A 24,875-nucleotide genomic window follows, 5' to 3' on the forward strand; every position below is an offset into this window, starting at 1 on the left:
AAAAAGCCACCCGGCCTCTTCGCGTAAACTTACCTTAACCACTCGCTCATCTTTTCTTCATCCATCCATCCTTTCGAGTTAGCTTTTATGATGACGCCGGCTGGAAAGGTCTCTTTTGGCAAGGTCTTCCTTTTGAATATCACCATGGGTGGAAGTTTCTGGCCATTAGCATGGCAAGCTAGAACCACAGTGAAGGATGACTTCTCATTCCCTGTGGTGCGAATATTCACCGTACGTGCTCCCGTTGTATCCACAGTGCGGTTCACAGGAATATCAAAAGTCAGTGGAACCTCGTCCATGTTGATAATGTTCTCTGGCCGGATCTTTTTTTCAGCTATCTTGTTTTTACAATATGCACGGAAAGTAGCCAGCTTTTCTTGAAAGTCTTTAGGCAGTTGCTGTGAAATAGTAGTCCGTGTGCGGATGGAGAGATTGCGTCTTGGAAACCTGTTGCTTAGTAGGAGCCATTTTGTGGTCTTTACAGATGTAAACACACAAAGGAAATGAAACGTAATATCCGCGCTTCTTCTTCTTTTACGCGGGCGGGTGGTTGCTTACAGTAGAAGAAGAAGCGCTTCCTGTTCTATGGGGGCGGGTGCTTACCTTGGCGGTTGCTTGCGTAGAAGAAGAAGCACTTCCTCTTCTACGGGGAAAAAAGATGGCGGCTGTTTACCGTAGTTGCGAGACCGAAACTTTATGAAAATGAATCTTAATATTAATCCATATATAAAGCGCACCGGGTTATAAGCCGCACTGTCAGCTTTTGAGTAAATTTGTGGTTTTTAGGTGCGGCTAATAGTGCGGAAAATACGGTACTTCCCATGCTGTGGTGTTGTTGTCATGGCTACATAAGTTAAGTTAAAGTACCAATGATTGTCACACACACACACTAAGTGTGGCGAGATTATTCTCTGCATTTGACCCATCACCCTTGATCACCCCCTGGGAGGTGAGGGGAGCAGTGGGCAGCAGCGGTGGCCGCGCCCGGGAATCATTTTTTGGTGATTTAACCCCCAATTCCAACCCTTGATGCTGAGTGCCAAGCATTCCGATTTTTATAGTCTTTGGTATGACTCGGCCGGGATTTGAACTCACAACCTACCGATCTCAGGGCGGACACTCTAACCACTAGGCCACTGAGTGGGTGTACATGTTGGGAATAACAGTCAGGATTCATTCTGGGGGTTGTTTCCAGGAAGGAGTGACAACGTGTACACCTTTTGAATTTATTAGCATTCTAGCTGTGGCCCCGAAATTTGACAGCGATAAGCACAAACATGTAGCATACTAGCTGGCGGCTAACGTCCCTCCACAGTGCAAAGCTGCTTCTAAGTTGGCAAATAAACCACTTTTCTTATCTACTTTTTACTTTCATTTGACCTTATTTTTACTTACATTTTACCTTTTTTTTTCATCCACTATTTACATACTTTTGACCATTTATCACTTTATACTTTACCTACCTTTTTTTGCCTTGTTTTTACCTCCTTTTGACTTTCTTTTTACCTACCTATTACTTTTTAAAACCTTTTTACCTATTGTTTAAGATAATTTTTACTTTCTTTTACCCTCTTTTTACCTTTTTTTTTTTTTTACCTTATTTTGTATCCAATGTTTACTTTCTTTATACCTACTTTTGACCTTCTTTTTTTAACCTACGTTTTCCCTTTTTTTAACCTACTTTTCCCTTTTTGTTTACCAACTTCTTACCTAATTTTTTACCCAGTTTTCACTTTCTTTTTACCATTTTTCTTTGACCTCATTTGGAATAACAGTCAGGATTCATTCTGGGGGGCAGGAAAAAACCCCGATACACATTCTTCTCATTTCTATATGAAAAATATATTGTGATCATTGATTTTGAATGGAATTGTGAACTCGAATCAGAACTGAATCTTGAGTTGTTGTAAGATTCGCATCTTTACTGAGGACCAAACATAACAATGTTTACTATATTTACATTAGGAAAGATGTTCAAAAAAATAAGCTGCACTTACGTATGAATGTGTATAAGAAATGTATTATATACAGTACAGGCCAAAAGTTAGTTTTCTTTATTGTCATGACTATTTACATTGTAGATTGTCACATCAAAACTATGAATGAACACATGTGGAGTTATGTACTTAACAAAAAAAAGGTGAAATAACTCATACTTGCCAACCCTCCCGGATTTTCCGGGAGACTCCCGAAATTCAGCGCCTCTCCCGAAAACCTCCCGGGACAAATTTTCTCCCGAAAATCTCCCGAAATTCAGGCGGACTCAGGTCCTCATGGGTTTATTGTTAGGCAGTTTCATTAACGTCCTCCCAGCGCGGCAACAACAGCAGTCACGTTTTTGTATACCGTAAAGCAGTTGGTCTGCCGTAAACAGCAATGTTGTGACACTCTTAAACAGGACAATACTGCCATCTAGTGCATTTGATGAAAGCACTTTTGTGCGTGCCACACAGCAATGCATCATCAGAGAGGGTGTTCAGCATGATTAGAAAAATAGTGACATAGAATAGAACAAGGATGGACAATTCAACCCTTAACTCAACAATGAGTAGATGAGTGTTATGTGTGTGTAATGTGTAAATAAATGAACACTGAAATTCAAGTATTTATTTTATATATATATATATATATATATATATATATATATATATATATACATATAATAAAATAAATATATGTATGTATATATATATATATATATATATATATATATATATATATATATATATATACATATAATAAAATAAATATATATATATATATATGTATATATATATATATATAGCTAGAATTCACTGAACGTCAAGTATTTCTTATATATGAATATATATATATATATATATATACATATATATATAGATATATCTATATATATATATGAAATACTTGACTTGGTGAATCCTAGCTGTAAATATACTCCTCCCCTTTTAGCCACGCCCCCGTCCCACCCCGACCCGTTCATTATTTGTTTTTATTTACACTGGGTTTTTTTTTCATGACTATCCGTCCACTTCAGCTTTAGCATCGAGCTCATCTCCACTTCTTGCTTGTACTGTAAAACAATCACCTCATTAGTTATGCTGCCACCTACTGGACGGACTAGTAGCCACGAGCCAATCGTCATGAACAAAAGCTCACTGTCATCTGTACAGCAGACTTAGTGATGTTGGTGTTGCAGGTGTATGATGTCCCACCTGGTCAGATGGCAGGCGCACGGAACCAAGACATCTACGACGTGCCCCCGTCTCAAAGTGATCTGAGGACAGGACAAGACGTGTATGACGTCCCTCCTTCTTCTTCCCAAGCGGTGAGTAAGAGCTGTCAGAGGAAGTCCTGCTTCTTGCAGCTGTCCATTGTGTTTAGTTGTCACGGTGACACTAATAACCTGCTGGATGTCCCCTTGATGACATTCTTGTGCTTGTGCCTGACTGCGGTTTCAAACCTCCAGTAGAAAGTCAAAAAGACTCAACTCTTGACTTTCCACTCTTCTTCTTTTTTTTTTTGCACGCAGACATCCAACATTTGGTTGAGTAAAACCACAAATATGCTGTGTCCTTCCTCAAGTTCAATTCTAAATCACTGCCATTGTAGTCTGGTGTGAAAGGTCCAACATGGTTGTTTCCAGGAAGGAGTGACAACGTGTAGACCAGGGGTGCTCACACTTTTTCTGCAGGCGAGCTACTTTTCAATTGATCAAGTCGTGGGGATCTACCTCATTCATATATATCATTTATATTTACTTATTTATGAAATATATGTTTTTGTTAACAAGTTAAAGGTGTTTAATGATAATGCAAGCATGTTTAACACAATTACCGTATTTTCCGCACCATAAGCCGCCCTGGGTTATAAGCCGCGCCTTCAATGAACGGCATATTTCAAAACTTTGTCCACCTATAAGCCGCCCCGTGTTATAAGCCGCATCTAACTGCGCTAAAGGAATGTCAAAAAAACAGTCGGATAGGTCAGTCAAACTTTAATAATATATTAAAAACCAGCGTGATGTGGGCGCGCATGGAGTCGTATATCAACATGGACGGAGCTGCGTGAAAAAAGCCACCCGGCCTCTTCGCGTAAACTTCCCTTAACCACTCGCTCATCTTTTCTTCATCCATCCATCCCTTCGAGTTAGCTTTTATGATGACGCCGGCTGGAAAGGTCTCTTTTGGCAAGGTCTTCCTTTTGAATATCACCATGGGTGGAAGTTTCTGGCCATTAGCATGGCAAGCTAGAACCACAGTGAAGGACGACTTCTCATTCCCTGTGGTGCGAATATTCACCGTACGTGCTCCCGTTGTATCCACAGTGCGGTTCACAGGAATATCAAAAGTCAGTGGAACCTCGTCCATGTTGATAATGTTCTCTGGCCGGATCTTTTTTTCAGCTATCTTGTTTTTACAATATGCACGGAAAGTAGCCAGCTTTTCTTGAAAGTCTTTAGGCAGTTGCTGTGAAATAGTAGTCCGTGTGCGGATGGAGAGATTGCGTCTTTTCATGAACCGGATCCCTGTCGCTTAGTAGGAGCCATTTTGTGGTCTTTACAGATGTAAACACACAAAGGAAATGAAACGTAATATCCACGCGCTTCTTCTTCTTCTACGCGGGCGGGTGGTTGCTTACAGTAGAAGAAGAAGCGCTTCCTGTTCTATGGGGGCGGGTGCTTACCTTGGCGGTTGCTTGCGTAGAAGAAGAAGCACTTCCTCTTCTACGGGGAAAAAAGATGGCGGCTGTTTACCGTAGTTGCGAGATCGAAACTTTATGAAAATGAATCTTAATATTAATCCATATATAAAGCGCATCGGGTTATAAGCCGCACTGTCAGCTTTTGAGTAAATTTGTGGTTTTTAGGTGCGGCTAATAGTGCGGAAAATACGGTAGTTAATATTGTTAATACATTAAAGGTGTTTAATGATAACACAAGTATGTTTAATACATATAGTTAATATTGTTAACAAGTTAAAGGTGTTTAAAGATAATACAAGCATGTTTAACACATAGTTAATATTGTTAACAAGTTAAAGGTGTTTAAAGATAATACAAGAATGTTTAACACATATAGTTAATATTGTTAACAAGTTAAGGTGTTTAAAGATAATACAAGCATGTTTAACACATATAGATTCCTTTCTTTCATGAAGACAAGAATATAAGTTGGTGTATTACCTGATTGTGATGACTTGCATTGATAGTAATCAGACAGTGGTGATGATAACGTCCGCATTTTCGAATAGAGGAGAAAAAAAGTCCTCCTTTCTGTCCAATACCACATGAAAGTGGTTGGTTTTTGGCATCTTATTTGTCCAGCTTCCGTACTCCTTTGTATACACTTTACAAGAAATACATTGTCGGCAAACTCCGTAGCTTGCTAGCTTGTGCACGCCAGCTTTCTGAGACTCTTATTTTGGTAGCGCAGGCAGGATGAAGAAGAGGTTTTATTGTGCAACTGTGCAGTCGGTCTTTGGAGTTTTGACGACAGGTACGGCGCCAGAGTCTGTTGAAATAAAGTGTTTCTCGCCTTCCAGTCGGTAATTTTAATGATCTGGCAGCAGCCAGCGTCATCTCAGAAGACCCTCGGGTGCCGTGAATGTCAATCAAGTGACGAAAGTGACGTCATAGTTAAGATTTATGATCGCTCATTTTTAGGACTATTTTTTTAATGCCTGGCTGGTGATCGACCGGTAGATCGCGATCGACGTAATGAGCACCCCTGGTGTACACCTTTTGAATTTAGTTGCATTCCAGCTGTGGCCCCGAAATTTGACAGCAATAAGCAAACATGTAGCATTCTAGCTGGCTGCTAACGTCCCTCCACAGTGCAAAGCTGCTTCTAAGTTGGCAAAAAAAACACTTTTCTTATCTACTTTTTACTTTCATTTGACATTATTTTTACTTACATTTTACCTTTTTTTTCATCCACTAGTCTTGGGTTCAATCCCGGGCTCGGGATCTTTCTGTGTGGAGTTTGCATGTTCTCCCCGTGACTGCGTGGGTTCCCTCCGGGTACTCCGGCTTCCTCCCACCTCCAAAGACATGCACCTGGGGATAAGTTGATTGGCAACACTAAAATTGGCCCTAGTGTGTGAATGTGAGTGTGAATTGTTGTCTGTCTATCTGTGTTGGCCCTGCGATGAGGTGGCGACTTGTCCAGGGTGTACCCCGCCTTCCGCCCAATTGTAGCTGAGATAGGCTCCAGCGCCCCCCGCGACCCCAAAAGGGAATAAGCGGTAGGAAATGGATGGATGGATGGATATTTACATACTTTTGACCATTTATCACTTTATATTTTACCTACCTTTTTTTGCCTAGTTTTTACCTGTTTCTTACCTCCTTTTGACCTTTTTTATACTTTCTTTTTACCTACCTATTACTTTTAAACTTTTTACCTATTGTTTCAGATAATTTTTACTTTCTTTTACCCTCTTTTTACTTTTTTTTTTACCTTATTTTGTATCCAATGTTTACTTTCTTTATACCTACTTTTGACCTTCTTTTTTTTACCTTATTTTATATCCAATGTTTACTTTCTTTATACCTACTTTTGACCTTCTTTTTTTACCTTATTTTGTATCCAATGTTTACTTTCTTTATACCTACTTTTGACCTTTTTTTTACCTTATTTTGTATCCAATGTTTACTTTCTTTATACCTACTTTTGACCTTCTTTTTTTTACCTTATTTTATATCCAATGTTTACTTTCTTTATACCTACTTTTGACCTTCTTTTTTTTTACCTTATTTTTATCCAATGTTTACTTTCTTTATACCTACTTTTGACCTTCTTTTTTTTTACCTTATTTTGTATCCAATGTTTACTTTCTTTATACCTACTTTTGACCTTCTTTTTTTTACCTTATTTTGTATCCAATGTTTACTTTCTTTATACCTACTTTTGACCTTCTTTTTTTACCTTATTTTGTATCCAATGTTTACTTTCTTTATACCTACTTTTGACCTTCTTTTTTTTTACCTACGTTTTACCCTTTTTTAACCTACTTTTCCCTTTTTGTTTACCTACTTCTTACCTTATTTTGTTACCCAGTTTTCACTTTCTTTTTACCGTATTTCTTTGACCTCATTTGTACCTACTTTTTGTATGAGGACCAGCTAAACATGCTACGCTACACACCACAAGGGGATATGCTAACCGATAAGCTGGAGATTTTGAATGTGAACAAAAGTGGGCAGTTTTATCGTTACTATCGTTGTATATTTTTTATTTGAATCTTTTGTAATTTTTGTTTACAAACTCAGGAGAAAGATCCATGGAGACAGGACTTTGAGGACAATCTAAGGATTTAAATCAGAGCCAATTAGGGTTGTCCTAATATCAATATTTTCATTTATAATTTAGCATTTATTCTTCTGTTAGGACACTTTGCATTAGTTTTGGCTGATACTACAAATGTGGGTATGGATCCGATACCAAGTAGTTACAGAATTGGTCATCATTTAAGTCCTCCTGTGTCCAGGAACGCATTTCCTGAGTTTATAAACGATTACAAAAAAAATGTATGCAATCACTGTAGTATCGACTACTGTACTTGGTATTGTTACAGTCGATATTTGTATAGATCCACTTATTTGTTTACATTCAGGAGCAGTGAGCTACTGTGTGTAGTGAAGCATGTTGAGCTATTCCTCGTCCTGCAGGGATGATACTTGTAAGAAATGTACTTTGTCACCGTAGAGGCAAAGATTAGTGATTTAAAACACTGTAGACAGACATTAGCCGCTAGTTAGCTATGTTTTAAAGCCGCCCTTCAGTGTTTTTAGCTCCACCTTTAACGTCAGTTTTGAATTCTCCTTTTCTCTTCCACACTGTTTCTGCTTGCAAGTGCTATGTGCGACACCAGTAGTTGCATGAAAAAACAAGTACTGGTATTTTACAGTGCTACATTGTACAACCCTAGAGCCAATAGTAGTCAATTACTTGTAATGTTGTTACATGCTGTGTGTTGTCTGGTTAGAACTGTATTACTTGTTAGCTTTGGTGTGAACCATACTTCCCCTCTGACTACTTAGTGTTAGATTGACAGACACATTTGTAGTATTGCCCAAAACTAATGTTGAGAATCCAAACAACAGACGATGATTTATTAACAGTAAATTAGCAAGTAGATGAATACATACCTGCCAACTTTTGAAATCAGAAAAACCTAGTAGCCAGGGTCCAGGGACCGGTGGGGGGGTTCAGGCCGACGCAAAATGATTATTAGCATTCAGACAGGTTAAAATGTTGCTAAAAGCATCACTTTTCTATCAGTCACAGTGACTTTTCAAAACAAAAATATTACAGCAAAAATCATATGGGTTGATTGACATGTTTATTCTGTAAGCTAACTTCAATAGTTTGAAATTATTTTGACAGTTAATGCCAGTTATCCTGTCAACCTTTCACAAGACTTCAATTTGTTCATTGTAAACAGTATAAACACTTTTTACAGTAAACAAACAGTACTAAACAATTCCATAAAAATAAAAAATTGGTATCATTAACTTTCTGTCCAAGCTTGTATAATCTACTGCCTTGTTCAATTGTAAAAAAATATTCTGTGCCTAAAATTCACATTTCTATCACAATTATCATACTGTAAACATGGTAAGCTAACTTCATTAAAATTAATAGTCCTGTCAATAGCATGGAATTACTATTCAAATGTAGTTTTTTTGTAAGCCTTTCAAAAGAATTCAAAATATGAAAAATTAATGACAATTAATTTAAGCCATCAGACACTTGAAAAGTGGCACATCACATCTCTAATGTAATCATTTTAACTTTTCAACAGAAATAGCACTGCAAAAATATTAAGGACATACTTCTGTATTTTGGTAGTTATGCTGTCAACATTTAACAAGATTTCTTCAACTTGGACTTGAAAGCATAAATAGTATAAACACTTTTAACAGTATAACAGTACTAAACAATTCCAATAGATAACATTGGTGTCATTACCTTTTTGTGGCTAAAATCCAAATTTAGCAACGGCATTATACTTGTGTTTTTTTGTCCCAACGTGGTCTTTTACATCGCTAATTCCTCCGTGTCCGATCGAAAAATCTTGTCTGCACAAGGTGCAATTCGCGTAGTTTTCACCCTTTTTGGAACGGATAATTATTCCCGGATAGGCTTTTGAATATTCTTCACGGAATGACTGCAGTTTTCTTTTCGGTTTAAGACTCGTTTGCGATTTTTCTCCGGCTGATTCCATGATCGTTCGCTCGTTTGGAAACAATGGCAACTGGTGCCTCGTGCTTGGCAGCGGTGCTATAAATAGCCTCGCGCATGGCATTCGGAATGGCTCGATAGGAAGTTACGGGAAGCAGTGTCGATTGTCATTGTTGTTACACGATTTCATGAATAAAACTTTTTAATTAATGAAAAACCGTATTTTTTATCACTGCAACCGTAACCCGGAATAGGTTGATGAAAACCGTACTAATTACGGGAAAACCGGAGTAGTTGGCAGGTATGTGAATAATAGTTTTGACAAATGAATATGTCAGCAGCCATGCACACTGCAAAAAGTCTGTGTTCAAAAACAAGAAGAAAAAAAAAGAAAATCAGAGGTATTTTATTTGAACTAAGCAAAATTATCTGCCAATAGAACAAGAAAATTCGGCTTGTCAAGACTTTCCAAAACGAGTAAAATGAGCTAACCTCAATGAACCCAAAAATACCTTAAAATAAGTATATTCTCACTAATAACAAGTGCACTTTTCGCTCAATATGGTGAAAAATATTCTTAAATGAAGTAAATGCTAATGCCATTATCTTGACATAATGATATGCATACATCATGATTTTTTTTTTTCATGCTTGAAATAAGAAATGAATACTTTAAAAAAGTATTTTTATACTTGTGAGTGTTGATGACACAGCTTTGCAACACTTGATATTCTAGTTTCAAGCATGTTTTACTCAATATAGGTCATCAAATCTCAGCAACAAGTTGTAATATCTTACTGAGATCATTTAGGACCGAAACCTTTAAAACAAGTAAAACACTCTAACATAAAATCTGCTTAGTGCATACTTGCCAACCCTCCCGAATTTTCCGGTAGACTCCCGAAATTCAGCGCCTCTCCCGAAAATCTCCCGATTTTCAGCCGGAGCTGGAGGCCACGCCCCCTCCAGCTCCATGCAGACCTGAGTGAGGACAGCCTTTTCTTTATGACAACAGGGTGACAAGAACTAAATCATCCAGACTACAGATACATTGTATTATTATGTTTATCTTACCTAAAAAGAAATATATTTATTAATTAAAAAAAATAAAAAATAATTTTTTACTATATTTTGCTAAAAACATAAAAATTAATTATATTTTTATTTATTTTTTCTGACTCCTTATTACATCCAGCCATAGAATTATACATTAAAATAAACATATTTGAAATCATTAATTTTAAAAGATCATAATAATTCATTTAAAATGACCATATTTAATTATTAAAATAATTACTTGTTTATCAACAACTTTAGCATTTTATTCATTACATTTTGAAGCTCTCAGAAGCCAAGTTATGTTATATTTCTTAAGATTTTTTTATGCAAGTTTGAAGTATCAATTATCTAAACACAGTTTTGTTTGCATACTTTCAGGATGTAGATATACATATATATATATATATATATATGTATGTGTGGGAAAAAAAATCACAAGACTACTTCATCTCTACAGGCCTGTTTCATGAGGGGTTCCCTCAATCATCAGGAGATTTTAATGGGAGAATTCACATACCATGGTTTATATAGGGCACAGAGTGGGTGGGTACAGGCTGGCGTAGGGGCGTGGTGATTGGCTCATGTGTTACCTAGGAGGTGTTTCCGTCTGTGGCGGCATGCTGATACAATTTTGCTGCGCTTGTTGAGGGATGACAGGTCTGGACGGTATATAATAAACAGTTTCTCTTTCAAGCATAGGTTGCATCTTTTATTACCACTATTGTAAGGTGTGCTGGATGCAAGAATTTGCCATGTTATTGAATATTCAACATTATAGTCTTTGAGGTCCCAAATGTGTTTGCTGAGTTCTGTGGTATTCCGCAGGTTTTGGTTCCTGAAAGAAGCCTTGTGATTGTTCCATCTGGTTTTAAACTCTCCCTCGGTTAATCCTACATATGTGTCGGATGTGTTAATGTCCTTGCGTGTTACCTTAGATTGGTAAACAACTGATGTTTGTAAGCACCCACCGTTGAGAGGGCAATCAGGTTTCTTGCGGCAGTTGCAGCCTTTGTTGGTTTTGGGGTCGCTCTGTCCGGGGGCCGACGGCTCATTTGCAATTGTTTTGTTGTGGTTTGAGATAATTTGTCGTATATTGTTCATACAGCTGTAGCTCAATTTAATGTTGTTCTTGTTGAATGCTTTTCTTAGGGTGTTGCCTTTGGGGAAGTGTTTGTCAATCAGACTGAGGAATTTGTGGCCAATGTTAGTTGAGACGTTTTTGCTGTATGGGGGGTTGTACCAGATGATGTCGTTTCGTTTTCTGTTCTTTTTTGGTTGGTTTCAGAATGAAATGAAATACTTGACTTGGGGAATTCTAGCTGTCAATATACTCCTCCCCTCTTAACCACGCCCCCCCCAACCACGCCCCCGTCCCGACCACGCCCCCCACCTCCCGAAATCGGAGGTCTCAAGGTTGGCAAGTATGGCTTAGTGAGAAGAATGATCTTATCAGACAGAAAATAGGCAAATATCACCCTTATTTGAGGTATTTCATCTTACTTAGATTTCACTTTTTGCAGTGCAAGGAATGGTTGCTAAAGCAGATGGAGTATATTTGAGGCTGATGTTGACGTCCTTGTGTGCCAACAGGTCTACTCGGTGCCGCCCTGCAGAGCCAGTCCTGCCCAGCAGGAGGGCACTTATGACTTCCCTCAGCCCTTGAAGCAGCTGCAGGAAGGCATCTATGACGTGCCACCGCCCGCCCTCAGCAAACCCGCCCAGAACCCTCAGTCGCATTACGACTTCCCCCCCAGCATGGAGCCGTCGGGCCATCACCAAGCGCAGAACAGCACGGACGAGGGGATCTACGATGTACCGCCCACCGCCCTCCTCTCAGGGGGGGCGGGCTCTCAGAGCGACGTCTACGACGTGCCGCGGGGCATGCAGCTGCCCCAGCACAGAGGCGTGGCGTCCGGCCGAGACAAAGGCGTGTACGACATCCCTGCTCAGGATAGCCGCGCCGTGGCCGACGTGACAGACGGTGTCAACCGCCTGTCCTTCTCCAGCACAGGAAGCACGCGCAGCAGCATGTCCACTTCCTCCTCGTCTGCGGGCTCCGCCGAGGGTCGCCTGGCTGTGGACGTGGACACGGCCGTGCAGAGGTTGCATCGTCTGCAGCAGGCCGTGGACGTGTCGGTGGGGGCTTTGCACTCCATGGCGGCATCCCCCCACTGGAGGACTTTTCCCTTCATGGAGCGTCACGCCAACGACGTCCGCACGGTGCTGGACAAGATCCGGGCGAGCGTGGGGGACTTTGTCGTCTTCGGAAGAGGAGCCGCGGCGAACGCCACCGCCCTGTCGGACTCCACCCTGCACAGCAAGATGAGACGGCAGCTGGGCCGCCTGGAGGACTCGCAGCAGATCCTCCTGCAGATCTACCAAGTCCTGGAGAACAGCTGCTGGGCATTGAACACGCTGGCCGCCGCCAAGCATCACAACAAGAGCGACGAGCTGGACCGCTTCGTCATGGTGTCCAGGACCGTGCCTGACGACGCCAAGCAGCTGGCGTCCACGATAGGGAACAGTGCGGAGCTGCTGTTCAGGCGCACACAGACTGAGGGCTCCTTCTCCAGCAGCAGCACACCTGATGAGAACATGACTCACCCACTCACCTCGCCATCCTCTGACAGCGACACCTACAAACCTTTTCCTGTCACCTCCAGCCAGGACAAAGACAACATGAACCACAGTGAGAAGTGTGTCAAGAGCTGGATGGAAGACTACGACTACGTGCACCTGCAGGTACCTAACTCTGGTCTTTAGTCACACTTCAATCTACACCTGGGCCCATATTAGACAACTCAATTCATCTAACAATAAATGAAACTAAGTGGCCGTTTGTACTCCATGCACATAAAGCGCTAATATTGATGTAAAACTCCCCATGGTTGGTATTATTAGTCTACTCAACAAAAGTGATGGAGGTACGAGGCTTGCTGGCTAGTTAGAATGCTAACCTGACAAGAATAGACTTAGATGATTTTCAACTCCTAAGATGCAGTACTCCTATTGAAGAAAGTGACTTCAGTGGAAACAGATGTGTCTAACAGGAAGTCAACTAGTCCCATAAAGCAGAAGCGTAACTAAAGATCACCTCATTTGCATTTGATTAAACATTCTAACAAGTTGACAAATGAGAAGCACACCAATACTCTTATGAAGATGTTTCCTCTGCCAAAAAAGTATATTGTGTTAGAGCTGGGTGATACATACCTGCCAACTTTTGAAATCAGAAAAACCTAGTAGCCAGGGTCCAGGGGCCGCAGGCCCCGGTAGATCCAGGCTTCGCCCCCCGACGCAAAATGATTATTAGCATTCAGACAGGTTAAAATGTTGCTAAAACCATCACTTTTCTATCAGTCACAGTGACTTTTCAAAACAAAAATATTACAGCAAAAATCATATGGGTTGATTGACATGTTTATTCTGTAAGCTAACTTCAATAGTTTGAAATTATTTTGACAGTTAATGCCAGTTATCCTGTCAACCTTTCACAAGACTTCAATTTGTCAATTGAAAGTATAAACACTTTTTACAGTAAACAAATGGTAAAATAGTACTAAACAATTTCATTAAAAAAAAAAATTGGTGTCATTATTAACTTTCTGTCCAAGCTTGTATAATCTACTGCCTTGTTCAATTGTATAAAATATTCTGTGCCTAAAATTCACATTTCTATCACAATTATCATACTGTAAACATGGTAAGCTAACTTCATTAAAATTAATAGTCCTGTCAATAGCATGGAATTACAATTCAAATGTAGTTTTTTTGTAAGCCTTTCAAAAGAATTCAAAATATGAAAAATTCATGAAAATTAATTGAAGCCATCAGACACTTGAAAAGTGGCACATCACATCTCTAATGTAATCATTTGAACTTTTCAACAGAAATAGCACTGCAAAAATATTAAGGACATACTTCTGTATTTTGGTAGTTATGCTGTCAACATTTAACAAGATTTCTTCAACTTGGACTTGAAAGCATAAATAGTATAAACACTTTTAACAGTATAACAGTACTAAACAATTCCAATAGATAACATTGGTATTCATTACCTTTTTGTTTGCTCAAATATTGCCTCCGTAAATAAAACTTCGGCATTTATCACATCCAAAGAATCTGTTTGGGCGAAGAAAAACGTTGAAAGTTTTCCACTTGTATCGCTAGCAACGGCATTAGACTTGTGTTTTTTTGTCCCAACGTGGTCTTTTACATGGCTAATTCCTCCGTGTCCGATCGAAAAATCTTGTCTGCACAAGGTGCAATTCGCGTAGTTTTCACCCTTTTTGGAACGGATAATTATTCCCGGATAGGCTTTTGAATATTCTTCACGGAATGACTGAAGTTTTCTTTTCGGTTTAAGACTCGTTTGCGATTTTTCTCCGGCTGATTCCATGATCGTTCGCTCGTTTGGAAACAATGCCTCGTGCTTGGCAGCGGTGCTATAAATAGCCTCGCGCATTTTTAAAAAATATTTTTTTTAATTAATGAAAAACCGTATTTTTTATTACTGCAACCGTAACCCGGAATAGGTTGATGAAAACCGTACTAATTACGGGAAAACCGGAGTAGTTGGCAGGTATGGTGATATGGCCAAAAAAATGATGCACGATCAATTTTCTTTCATATCATTCAATCTCCATTAATATCACAATTATTTTATTGGAAGTGGCATTGTCCCACGCAGGGTTATACAGAGTACTGTTGCATCCCTTCACTTTACTACTGCAGTATTGTGTAACAAACATGTTATATGCTGACAACATATCTATAAGTGGGGCAGCACGGTGGAAGAGGGGTTAGTGTGGTAAGCGATAGAAAATGGATAGATAGATAGATATCTATAAGTGTGTTTACCAGAGACCACGCTATGGTCTGGACCTGGTTTTAGAGCCACAATTTTACTTCTTTTTCAGTACGTTTTGTGGGGGTAGAGAGAACAACTTTTTTGCCTCTCAAAGTTATTTGGTTTTTTAGATTGTCGTTACAAACATTGTGCAGTAAACAAAGCACCATATTTTTCGGAGTATAAGTCGCTCCGTAGTATAAGTCGCACCGGCGGAAAAAACATATATAAGTCGCATTTTTGGGGGAAATGTATTTGATAAAAGCCAACACCAAGAATAGACGTTTGAAAGGCAATTTCAAATAAATAAAGAATAGTGAACAACAGGCTGAATAAGTGTACGTTATATGAGGCATAAATAACCAACTGGTATGTTAACGTAACATATTATGGTAAGAGTCATTCAAATAACTATAACATATAGAACATGCTATATGGACTTATAGTTCGAAAAATGCGGTATTTATTCAACTTCTTCAACTTCTACTTCTCCAGATTTTGGCGTGCTCTACCTTCCACATTTTTCACTCAATTCAAACCGTTCCAATTTCAAACTGTTCAGCCTATTTGGGAATCACGGGCTTTCCCTTGACAAATTCCAAAAGTTCCCAGATTTCCCAGAATTCCAGGTTTTCCGCGACATTTTCCCTTTAAAAATAATTGGCCAATTTTTCAAACTTCATTTAATTTCCACATTTTTCAACCGATTAAAACCATTCCACCTTTAACATATTCCATTCATCCTGGACAGTCAAACCAGTATTTTTCCAAGTTAAAAAAAAAATCCAGGAATTCCCGTTTTTTTCAAACCCTTTTTTGACCCTTTTTTCTGGCGACTACTCCTTCCACATTTTTCAACCCACCTCAACCGTTCCCCGTCCAAACATTGCTCTTAATTCCAGGACAAAAAACTACTGTATTTTTGGAGTATAAGTCGCTCCGGAGTATAATTCGCACCGGCCGAAAATGCATAATAAAGAAGGAAAAAAACATACATAAGTCACATTTTTTGGGGAAATGTATTTGATAAAAGCCAACAGCAAGAATAGACATTTGAAAGGCAATTTAAAATAAATAAAGAATAGTGAACAACAGGCTGAATAAGTGTACGTTATCCATCCATCCATCCATTTTCTACCGCTTATTCCCTTTGGGGTCGCGGGGGGCGCTGGAGCCTATCTCAGCTACAATCGGGCAGAAGGCGGGGTACACCCTGGACAAGTCGCCACCTCATCGCAGGGCCAACACAGATAGACAGACAACATTCACACTCACATTCACACACTAGGGCCAATTTAGTGTTGCCAATCAACCTATCCCCAGGTGCATGTCTTTGGAGGTGGGAGGAAGCCGGAGTACCCGGAGGGAACCCACGCAGTCACGGGGAGGACATGCAAACTCCACACAGAAAGATCCCGAGCCCGGGATTGAACCCAAGACTACTCAGGACCTTCGTATTGTGAGGCAGATGCACTAAGTCATTCAAATAACTATAACATATAGAACATGCTATACGTTTACCAAACAATCTGTCACTCCTAATCGCTAAATCCCATGAAATCTTATACGTCTAGTCTCTTACGTGAATGAGATCAATAATATTATTTGACATTTTACGCTAATGTGTTAATCATTTCACAAACTATGAAAAAAAACTGCGACTTATAGTCCGAAAAATACAGTATCTGTGGTGTAGTGAATACTACAGGACCTAACATTTACTAAACACATGATTTGTATTCTTTGAGTAAATCAGTACTTTGGCAAACTCTGACCCAGATTGTGGAGTTTTTGGGGGTTTTTTTACTTTAAAAATGTATCTTAAAGTGCAGTTTGAATTTGAGTAAATAATGTGTACTAACTCAACGATTGTTTCAGGAACAAAATGTTTTTTCATCCGCAAACTTAGTTTATTATTTCTTCGGTCAGTGGTCAACAAAATAAACAAACAGTTGTACATTCATAAATTGAAAATGTTGCAGACCGAAAGGGTTTAGGCTGAAGTTGAACAATGATTGTGCTAACTCTATAAACAATGTCAAATACAAGATGAGCTTCCTAAAATTATGAAATTTCCTTTGCACAACATATGATAAATAAACCTTGTACACAACATAAACACTCTTCAAATATATACACAGTAAAGACATGTGAAACATCCTTGTACACCTTTGTACCAATTATATACTATTATTATTTATATCTCATATTTAGTTTTTAATTAACATTGATCATAGTATTAACTACTGTGTTGATTCAAGAGTGATATATTTTTCCAAGACATTGGTCTTAAAGTGTTTTTTTAAATGTGTGAATGGAACTGGAACATTTTAAGGACTCATCCAAGCTGTTCAACACTCGAACCCCCCTGACACATCTACTTTCTTGAGGTCATAGGGACTCTCCCTAGGCTTGAACCTCTCCTGTAGACACCCAGGCACTCCAAAATGATTTAAACACAAAGTGACTGCAGAGTTTGTTGTATCAGAGGAGTTGAATCTTTGGAGACACAAACACAAAGTCTGATTGGAAATTATTTAGATATAAAAATGCCTTTTTTTAAATTAAATTAGTGTGTTTCTTTTCTTTCTGAAAAGAAACACACTAATTTAATAAAAAAAAATAATAAAAAAATCACACTCCTCAGCCTTCCCGGTAAGGTCTATTCGGGTGTACTGGAGAGGAGGCTACGCCGGATAGTCGAACCTCGGATTCAGGAGGAACAGTGTGGTTTTCGTCCTGGTCGTGGAACTGTGGACCAGCTCTATACTCTCGGCAGGGTCCTTGAGGGTGCATGGGAGTTTGCCCAACCAGTCTACATGTGCTTTGTGGACTTGGAGAAGGCATTCGACCGTGTCCCTCAGGAAGTAGTGTGGGGAGTGCTCAGAGAGTATGGGGTAACGGACTGTCTGATTGTGGCAGTCCGCTCCCTGTATGATCAGTGCCAGAGCTTGGTCCGCATTGCCGGTAGTAAGTCGGACACGTTTCCAGTGAGGGTTGGACTCCGCCAAGGCTGCCCTTTGTCACCGATTCTGTTCATAACTTTTATGGACAGAATTTCTAGGCGCAGTCAAGGCGTTGAGGGGATCTGGTTTGGTGGCTGCAGGATTAGGTCTCTGCTTTTTGCAGATGATGTGGTCCTGATGGCTTCATCTGGCCAGGATCTTCAGCTCTCGCTGGATCGGTTCGCAGCCGAGTGTGAAGCGACTGGGATGAGAATCAGCACCTCCAAGTCCGAGTCCATGGTTCTCGCCCGGAAAAGGGTGGAGTGCCATCTCCGGGTTGGGGAGGAGATCTTGCCCCAAGTGGAGGAGTTCAAGTACCTCGGAGTCTTGTTCACGAGTGAGGGAAGAGTGGATCGTGAGATCGACAGGCGGATCGGTGCGGCGTCTTCAGTAATGCGGACGCTGTATCGATCCGTTGTGGTGAAGAAGGAGCTGAGCCGGAAGGCAAAGCTCTCAATTTACCGGTCGATCTACGTTCCCATCCTCACCTATGGTCATGAGCTTTGGGTTATGACCGAAAGGACAAGATCACGGGTACAAGCGGCCGAAATGAGTTTCCTCCGCCGGGTGGCGGGGCTCTCCCTTAGAGATAGGGTGAGAAGCTCTGCCATCCGGGGGGAGCTCAAAGTAAAGCCGCTGCTCCTCCACATGGAGAGGAGCCAGATGAGGTGGTTCGGGCATCTGGTCAGGATGCCACCCGAGCGCCTCCCTAGGGAGGTGTTTAGGGCACGTCCGACCGGTAGGAGGCCGCGGGGAAGACCCAGGACACGTTGGGAAGACTATGTCTCTCGGCTGGCCTGGGAACGCCTCGGGGTCCCACAGGAAGAGCTGGACGAAGTGACTGGGGAGAGGGAAGTCTGGGCTTCCCTGCTTAGGCTGCTGCCCCCGCGACCCGACCTCGGATAAGCGGAAGAAGATGGATGGATGGATGGATAGTGTGTTTATTCAACAATATTCTGTGCTTGCCTGCAAGTCTTCATTTAGGGCAGGATTACTGGGGAGCTGCAGTGTGTCACTAAAGTCACAGACGGAAGAGGTTGAAACAACACTGAGAAGTGACTTTAGTGACACACTGCAGCGCCCCAGTAATCCTGCCCTAAATGTGGACTTGCAGGCAAGCACAGAATATCTTTGAATAAACACTAATTTAATCAAAAAAAGGCATTTTTATATCTAAATAATTTCAGGCATGTCTGTCTGTCAGAGTATACATGGTCAGACAGACAACTCCTACCAGACATGTTAGATCAGGTAAACATGCTGATCACATGATCAAACTCAAATGAATGATGATCATGGATTACTGTCACAACCACCCACCTCTATATTGTGTGCCTTTTTATTTTAGCTATTAAAACAATACAACTTGGTTAGAAGATTGGAGTGTGGGTATAAGTACTTTCTAGGTACCGTATTTTTCGGACTATAAGTTGCAGTTTTTTTTCATAGTGCGACTTATATATGTTTTTTTTTCTTTTTTATTATACATTTTCGGCAGGTGCGACTTGTACTCTGAAAACTACGATACATTCAACAATACCATGTTGTGATCATTTTGTTTAGCCAAATTGTTTTGGTTGTGCCCCCCTGATAGAAATAACCTATTTTATTGCTTTTGGTTGTAATTTTTAATTGAGTGCAACATTTTGCTAACATTTATTTTTATCATGTTTCTTTTATTTAACAAGGGTTATTAAACGTTTACAATGTTAAATTATACAAGTCTATTGCATTTGAAAGGGTGTACTTGCATTATTATTAGAGATGTCCGATAATATCGGACTGCTGATATTATCGGCCGATAAATGCTTTAAAATGTAATATCGGAAATTATCGGTATCTGTTTCAAAAAATTAAAAGTTATGACTTTATAAAACGCCGCTGTGCACACGGACGTAGGGAGAAGTACAGAGCGCCAATAAACCTTAAAGGCACTGCCTTTATGTTTCGGCCCAATCACATAATATCTACGGCTTTTTACATACACAAGTGAATGCAAGGCATATTTGGTCAACAGCCATACAGGTCACACTGAGGGTGGCCGTATAAACAACTTTAACACTGTTACAAATATGCGCCACACTGTGAACCCACGCCAAACAAGAATGACAAACACATTTCGGGAGAACATCCGCACCGTAACACAACAGAACAAATACCCAGAACCCCTTGCAGCACTAACTCTTCCGGGACGCTACAATACACACCACCCGCTACCCCCTAAGAATCCTGCCCACCTCAACCTCCTCATGCTCTCTCAGGGAGAGCATGTCCCAAATTCCAAGCTGCTCTTTTGAGGCATGTTAAAGAAAATAATGCACTTTGTGACTTCAATAATAAATATGGCAGTGCCATGTTGGCATTTTTTTCCCATAACTTGAGTTGATTTATTTTGGAAAACCTTGTTACATTGTTTAATGCATCACAACCAAATTAGGCATAATAATGTGTTCAATCCACGACTACCGTATTTTTCGGACTATAAATCGCAGTTTTTTTCGTAGTTTGGCCGGGGGGGGTGCGACTTATACTCAGGAGCGACTTATGTGTGAAATTATTAACACATTAGCGTAAAATATCAAATAATATTATTCACGTAAGAGACTAGACGTATAAGATTTCATGGGATTTAGCGATTAGGAGTGACAGATTGTTTGGTAAACGTATAGCATGTTCTATATGTTATAGTTATTTGAATGACTCTTACCATAATATGTTACGTTAACATACCAGTTGGTTATTTATGCCTCATATAACGTACACTTATTCAGCCTGTTGTTCACTATTCTTTATTTATTTTAAATTGCCTTTCAAATGTCTATTCTTGGTGTTGGCTTTTATCAAATACATTTCCCCAAAAAATGCGACTTATACATGTTTTTTTCCTTCTTTATTGTGTATTTTCGGCCAGTGCGACTTATACTCCGAAAAATACGGTATATATTATTTTTATCATGTTTCTTTTATTTAACATGGAATATTAAACGTTTACAATGTTAAATTATACAAGTCTATTGCATTTGAAAGGGTGTACTTGCATTATTATTATTATTATGTATTATTGTTTATCAGCAATAATTAGTAGGCAAATGTTGTCAATCAGTAGTCTGGACATAATCACACTATTGGACAAACATGACTCACTCACCCACTGGTGCTCATCTTGCAGGGCAAAGAAGACTTTGAGCGTCAGCAGAAGGAGCTGCTGGAGAAAGAAAACATCATCAAGCACAATCAAGCTCAGCTGGGCCAAGAGCAGGTGATGTTTGAGCATTACAACTGATGAAAAGATCACTAAACATCTAAAGTGCACAAGTCCAAGTCAGCACGATGACATTTCTCCTCCCAGCTTCTAATGACAACCAACTGCTGATTGCTAGTCAAAATAATCCAAAAGTCAAACACACTTTCTAACACGTGTGTTCTCATGATCACCAACCATACTTGCCAACCTTGAGACCTCCAATTTCGGGGGGTGGGTGCGGGGGGCGTGGTTGGGGCGGGGGCGTGGTTAAGAGGGGAGGAGTATATTTACAGCTAGAATTCACCAAGTCAAGTATTTCATATATATATATATATATATATATATATATATATATATATATATCCCCGCGACCCCGAAGGGAATAAGCGGTAGAAAATGGATATATATATATGTATATATATATATATATATAAGAAATAATTGACTTTCAGTGAATTCTAGCTATATATATATATATATAAATAAAAGAAATACTTGAATTTCAGTGTTCATTTATTTACACATATACACACACATAACACTCATCTACTCATTGTTGAGTTAAGGGTTGAATTGTCCATCCTTGTTCTATTCTCTGTCACTATCTTTCTAACCATGCTGAACACCCTCTCTGATGATGCATTGCTGTGTGGCACGCACAAAAGTGCTTTCATCAAGTGCACTAGATGGCAGTATTGTCCTGTTTAAGAGTGTCACAACATTGCTGTTTACTGCAGACGGACTGCTTTACGGTAGACGTTAGAGATGCGCGGTTTGCGGGCACAACCGCGGAGTCGGCGGATTATCCGCGGATCGGGCGGATGGAATTTAAAAAAATTAGATTTTATCAGCGGGTCGGGTCGGGTCGGGCGATTGAAATAAAAAAAAATTAGATTTTAAATAGATTCAGGCGGGTGGCAGTTAAACCAATTTGGAAATATATATACATAGTTAAATGTTGTTACCCACATACGAAAAACGAGCAGGCACCTGCTGCATATGCCACAACAGAAGAAAAAAAAAAAAAGAGATGGACACTTTTACGGAGCGGAGAAGGCCCCCGACGCCTCGCCGGAGAGGGCCCCACCGGGAGCCGTAGCTGAGGCGATCCGCGAGAAGGGCCCGACGCACGTCCAGGGTCACCACCGCGCCCACCGCACCGACACCCCGCCTCGTCCGCCTTCGCCACGGCCGGCGTCACGCGCAGCAGGTAAGCAGCTTACCTGCCCGCCACCCCCGTGGCCGGGGGCTCGTAACAGGGGTCACTCCGCGTGCAGTGCGCTCACGAAAGGGGTGGGGCTCACCCTGGTTGATATAGACAGCAGGACGGTGGCCATGGAAGTCGGAACCCGCTAAGGAGTGTGTAACAACCCACCTGCCGAATCAACTAGCCCTGAAAATGGATGGCGCTGGAGCGTCGGGCCCATATACCCGGCCGTCGCCGGCAGCGAGACGCGCTTGGAGGTGCGCTCAGCGCGGCTCCCATATGATTGCGCACTGGTGTGCGTCTGGGTCGTGACAGCATGGCACGCGAATGTCTGTGCTGCGTTGGATCAGTCTCCTTTCTTTAACAGGCAAAAGCTTTATAACCTCACTAATGCCTTGCATCGTCTATATTAGATATATAACAACGGGCGGGTGCGGGCGGATGCAGTTCTGATCAAATGTTAGATCGGGTGGATGGCGGATGGTTGACGACTTTCTGATGCGGTTGCGGATGAAATAATTGCCTATCCGCGCATCTCTAGTAGACGTTCTTTATATTGTGGGAAAGCGGACTCAGGTCCGCATGGAGCTGGAGGGGGCGTGGCCTCCAGCTCCGCCTGAATTTCGGGAGATTTTCGGGAGAAAATTTGTCCCGGGAGGTTTTCGGGAGAGGCGCTGAATTTCGGGAGTCTCCCGGAAAATCCGGGAGGGTTGGCAAGTATGTCACCAACATATGTCAGATAATCCGACATTGTGTAGTAAAGATTGCTCTTTTAACCAAAAATTATTTCCGGGCGTGGCCACCGTTGCTGCTCACTGCTCCCCTCACCTCCCAGGGGGTGAACAAGGGGATGGGTCAAATGCAGAGGACTAATGTCACCACACCTAGTGTGTGTGTGTGTGTGTGTGACAATCATTGGTACTTTAACCAGTACACCATCTTGTCCAATACAAATAAGACTTAAAGAGTCCAGCAAGTCATAGAAGTGTATGCCTGTCGTTCACAGATCAACCAGTTGAAGAAGCTGGAGCAGGAGGTGATCAAACCGGTGGAGAACGACATGTCTCAGTGGACGTCCCACCAACACGCCAGCAGGAGCCCGCAGGCGGAGACGTCCTCCGTGCCCACGTCGGCGCGCACGTGCGCCCGCGACCGCCAGCTGCTGGGCTTCTACTCGGAGCAGTGCGAGCAGCACTTCGTCACGCTCCTCAGCGCCGTGGACGCCTTCTTCGGCTGCGTGAGCGCCGGGCAGCCGCCGCGCGTCTTCGTGGCGCACAGCAAGTTCGTCATCCTCAGCGCCCACAAACTGGTGTTCATCGGGGACACGCTGTCCCGGCAGGCGTCGGCGCCCGAGGTGGCCAACCGGGTGATGAACTCCAGCAACGTGCTGTGTGACTTGTTGAAGACGGTGGTGGCCGCCACCAAGACGGCGGCGCTCAACTACCCCAACACGGCCGCCATCCAGGAGATGGTGGACAGAGTGACGCATCTGTCGCATCACTCACAACACTTCAAAGAACAGCTGCTGCAAATGTCCAAGTGGTGATCCTCCTCCTCCTTCTTCTGTTGTACAAAGTTCTCCTTGTGTAAATATTTCTGCCATTTTGCTGTAGATTTATCTCCCCATAACATTCCAGTCATTTATTATAAAGCACCTTATGTTCATTTCACACATAGTGTTGTTGTCGTGACAGTAGTTCCTCAATCAATTTAATATTTCTGTGTTTCTCTGCAGATAAAGACGTGTTCATAACCGTGATATCCCGTCTTTTCATTTCTTACACTGCAATACAACTCATTTTACATCGTTAACTTGTTTTCATGGAGGGCCTCGTGGCGGCCCTCAGAGGGCCACTTGTACACATGAATGTAAGAATATCAAAGTATAATGGCCTCATGATATTATTGACTATGCATTATGTGATTTGTGTGCGTACAAATTGATGGATAACTTGCTTTGAAATCGTAAGTCAAGGTGACAAGCAGATATTTAAGTATTTATTGTTATTTTTACAAACTATCACACAGTATATAATAATTAAGGGGTGCTAAAAAAATGTTTATCACATTCGAATCCCAATTTTTTTAGTAATTTTCAAAAATCTAATTTATTTTATTTTTTGGGACTAATTAGTGTAAAAAAACACATTTTTATTGGTGCACTTATGTGTCATACGTCAGCAACCAAAAGGAGGTTTTGCAACCTGTAAGCTGTTTTGTTAAGGTGTTATTATTATACCCAGAGGTGGGTAGAGTAGCCAGAAATTGTACTCAAGTAAGAGTACTGTTACTTTAGAGATTTATTACTCAAGTAAAAGTAAGGAGTAGTCACCCAAATATTTACT

General features: G+C 40.9%; 1 protein-coding gene across 3 annotated transcripts in view; it reads left to right on the forward strand.

Annotated features, from left to right (window-relative positions):
* nedd9 (neural precursor cell expressed, developmentally down-regulated 9) overlaps positions 1-24,307 on the forward strand; it is a 192,418-nt gene extending 168,111 nt beyond the window's left edge. For 2 of the 3 annotated variants that reach the window (XM_072915533.1, XM_072915532.1), the window contains 4 exons: positions 3,179-3,307; positions 11,816-12,967; positions 21,249-21,338; positions 23,537-24,307. In XM_072915533.1, the coding sequence (XP_072771634.1) occupies positions 3,179-3,307; positions 11,816-12,967; positions 21,249-21,338; positions 23,537-24,076 (1,911 nt within the window). In that variant the 3' untranslated portion in view covers positions 24,077-24,307. The remainder of the gene's footprint in view (positions 1-3,178; positions 3,308-11,815; positions 12,968-21,248; positions 21,339-23,536) is intronic. The other variant, XM_061983184.2, reaches the window with a different exon arrangement.
* Positions 24,308-24,875: the final 568 nt, after the last annotated feature.

This window comes from Nerophis lumbriciformis, linkage group LG21, assembly GCF_033978685.3.
Source record: "Nerophis lumbriciformis linkage group LG21, RoL_Nlum_v2.1, whole genome shotgun sequence".
In the NCBI taxonomy this organism is placed as follows: domain Eukaryota; kingdom Metazoa; phylum Chordata; class Actinopteri; order Syngnathiformes; family Syngnathidae; genus Nerophis; species Nerophis lumbriciformis.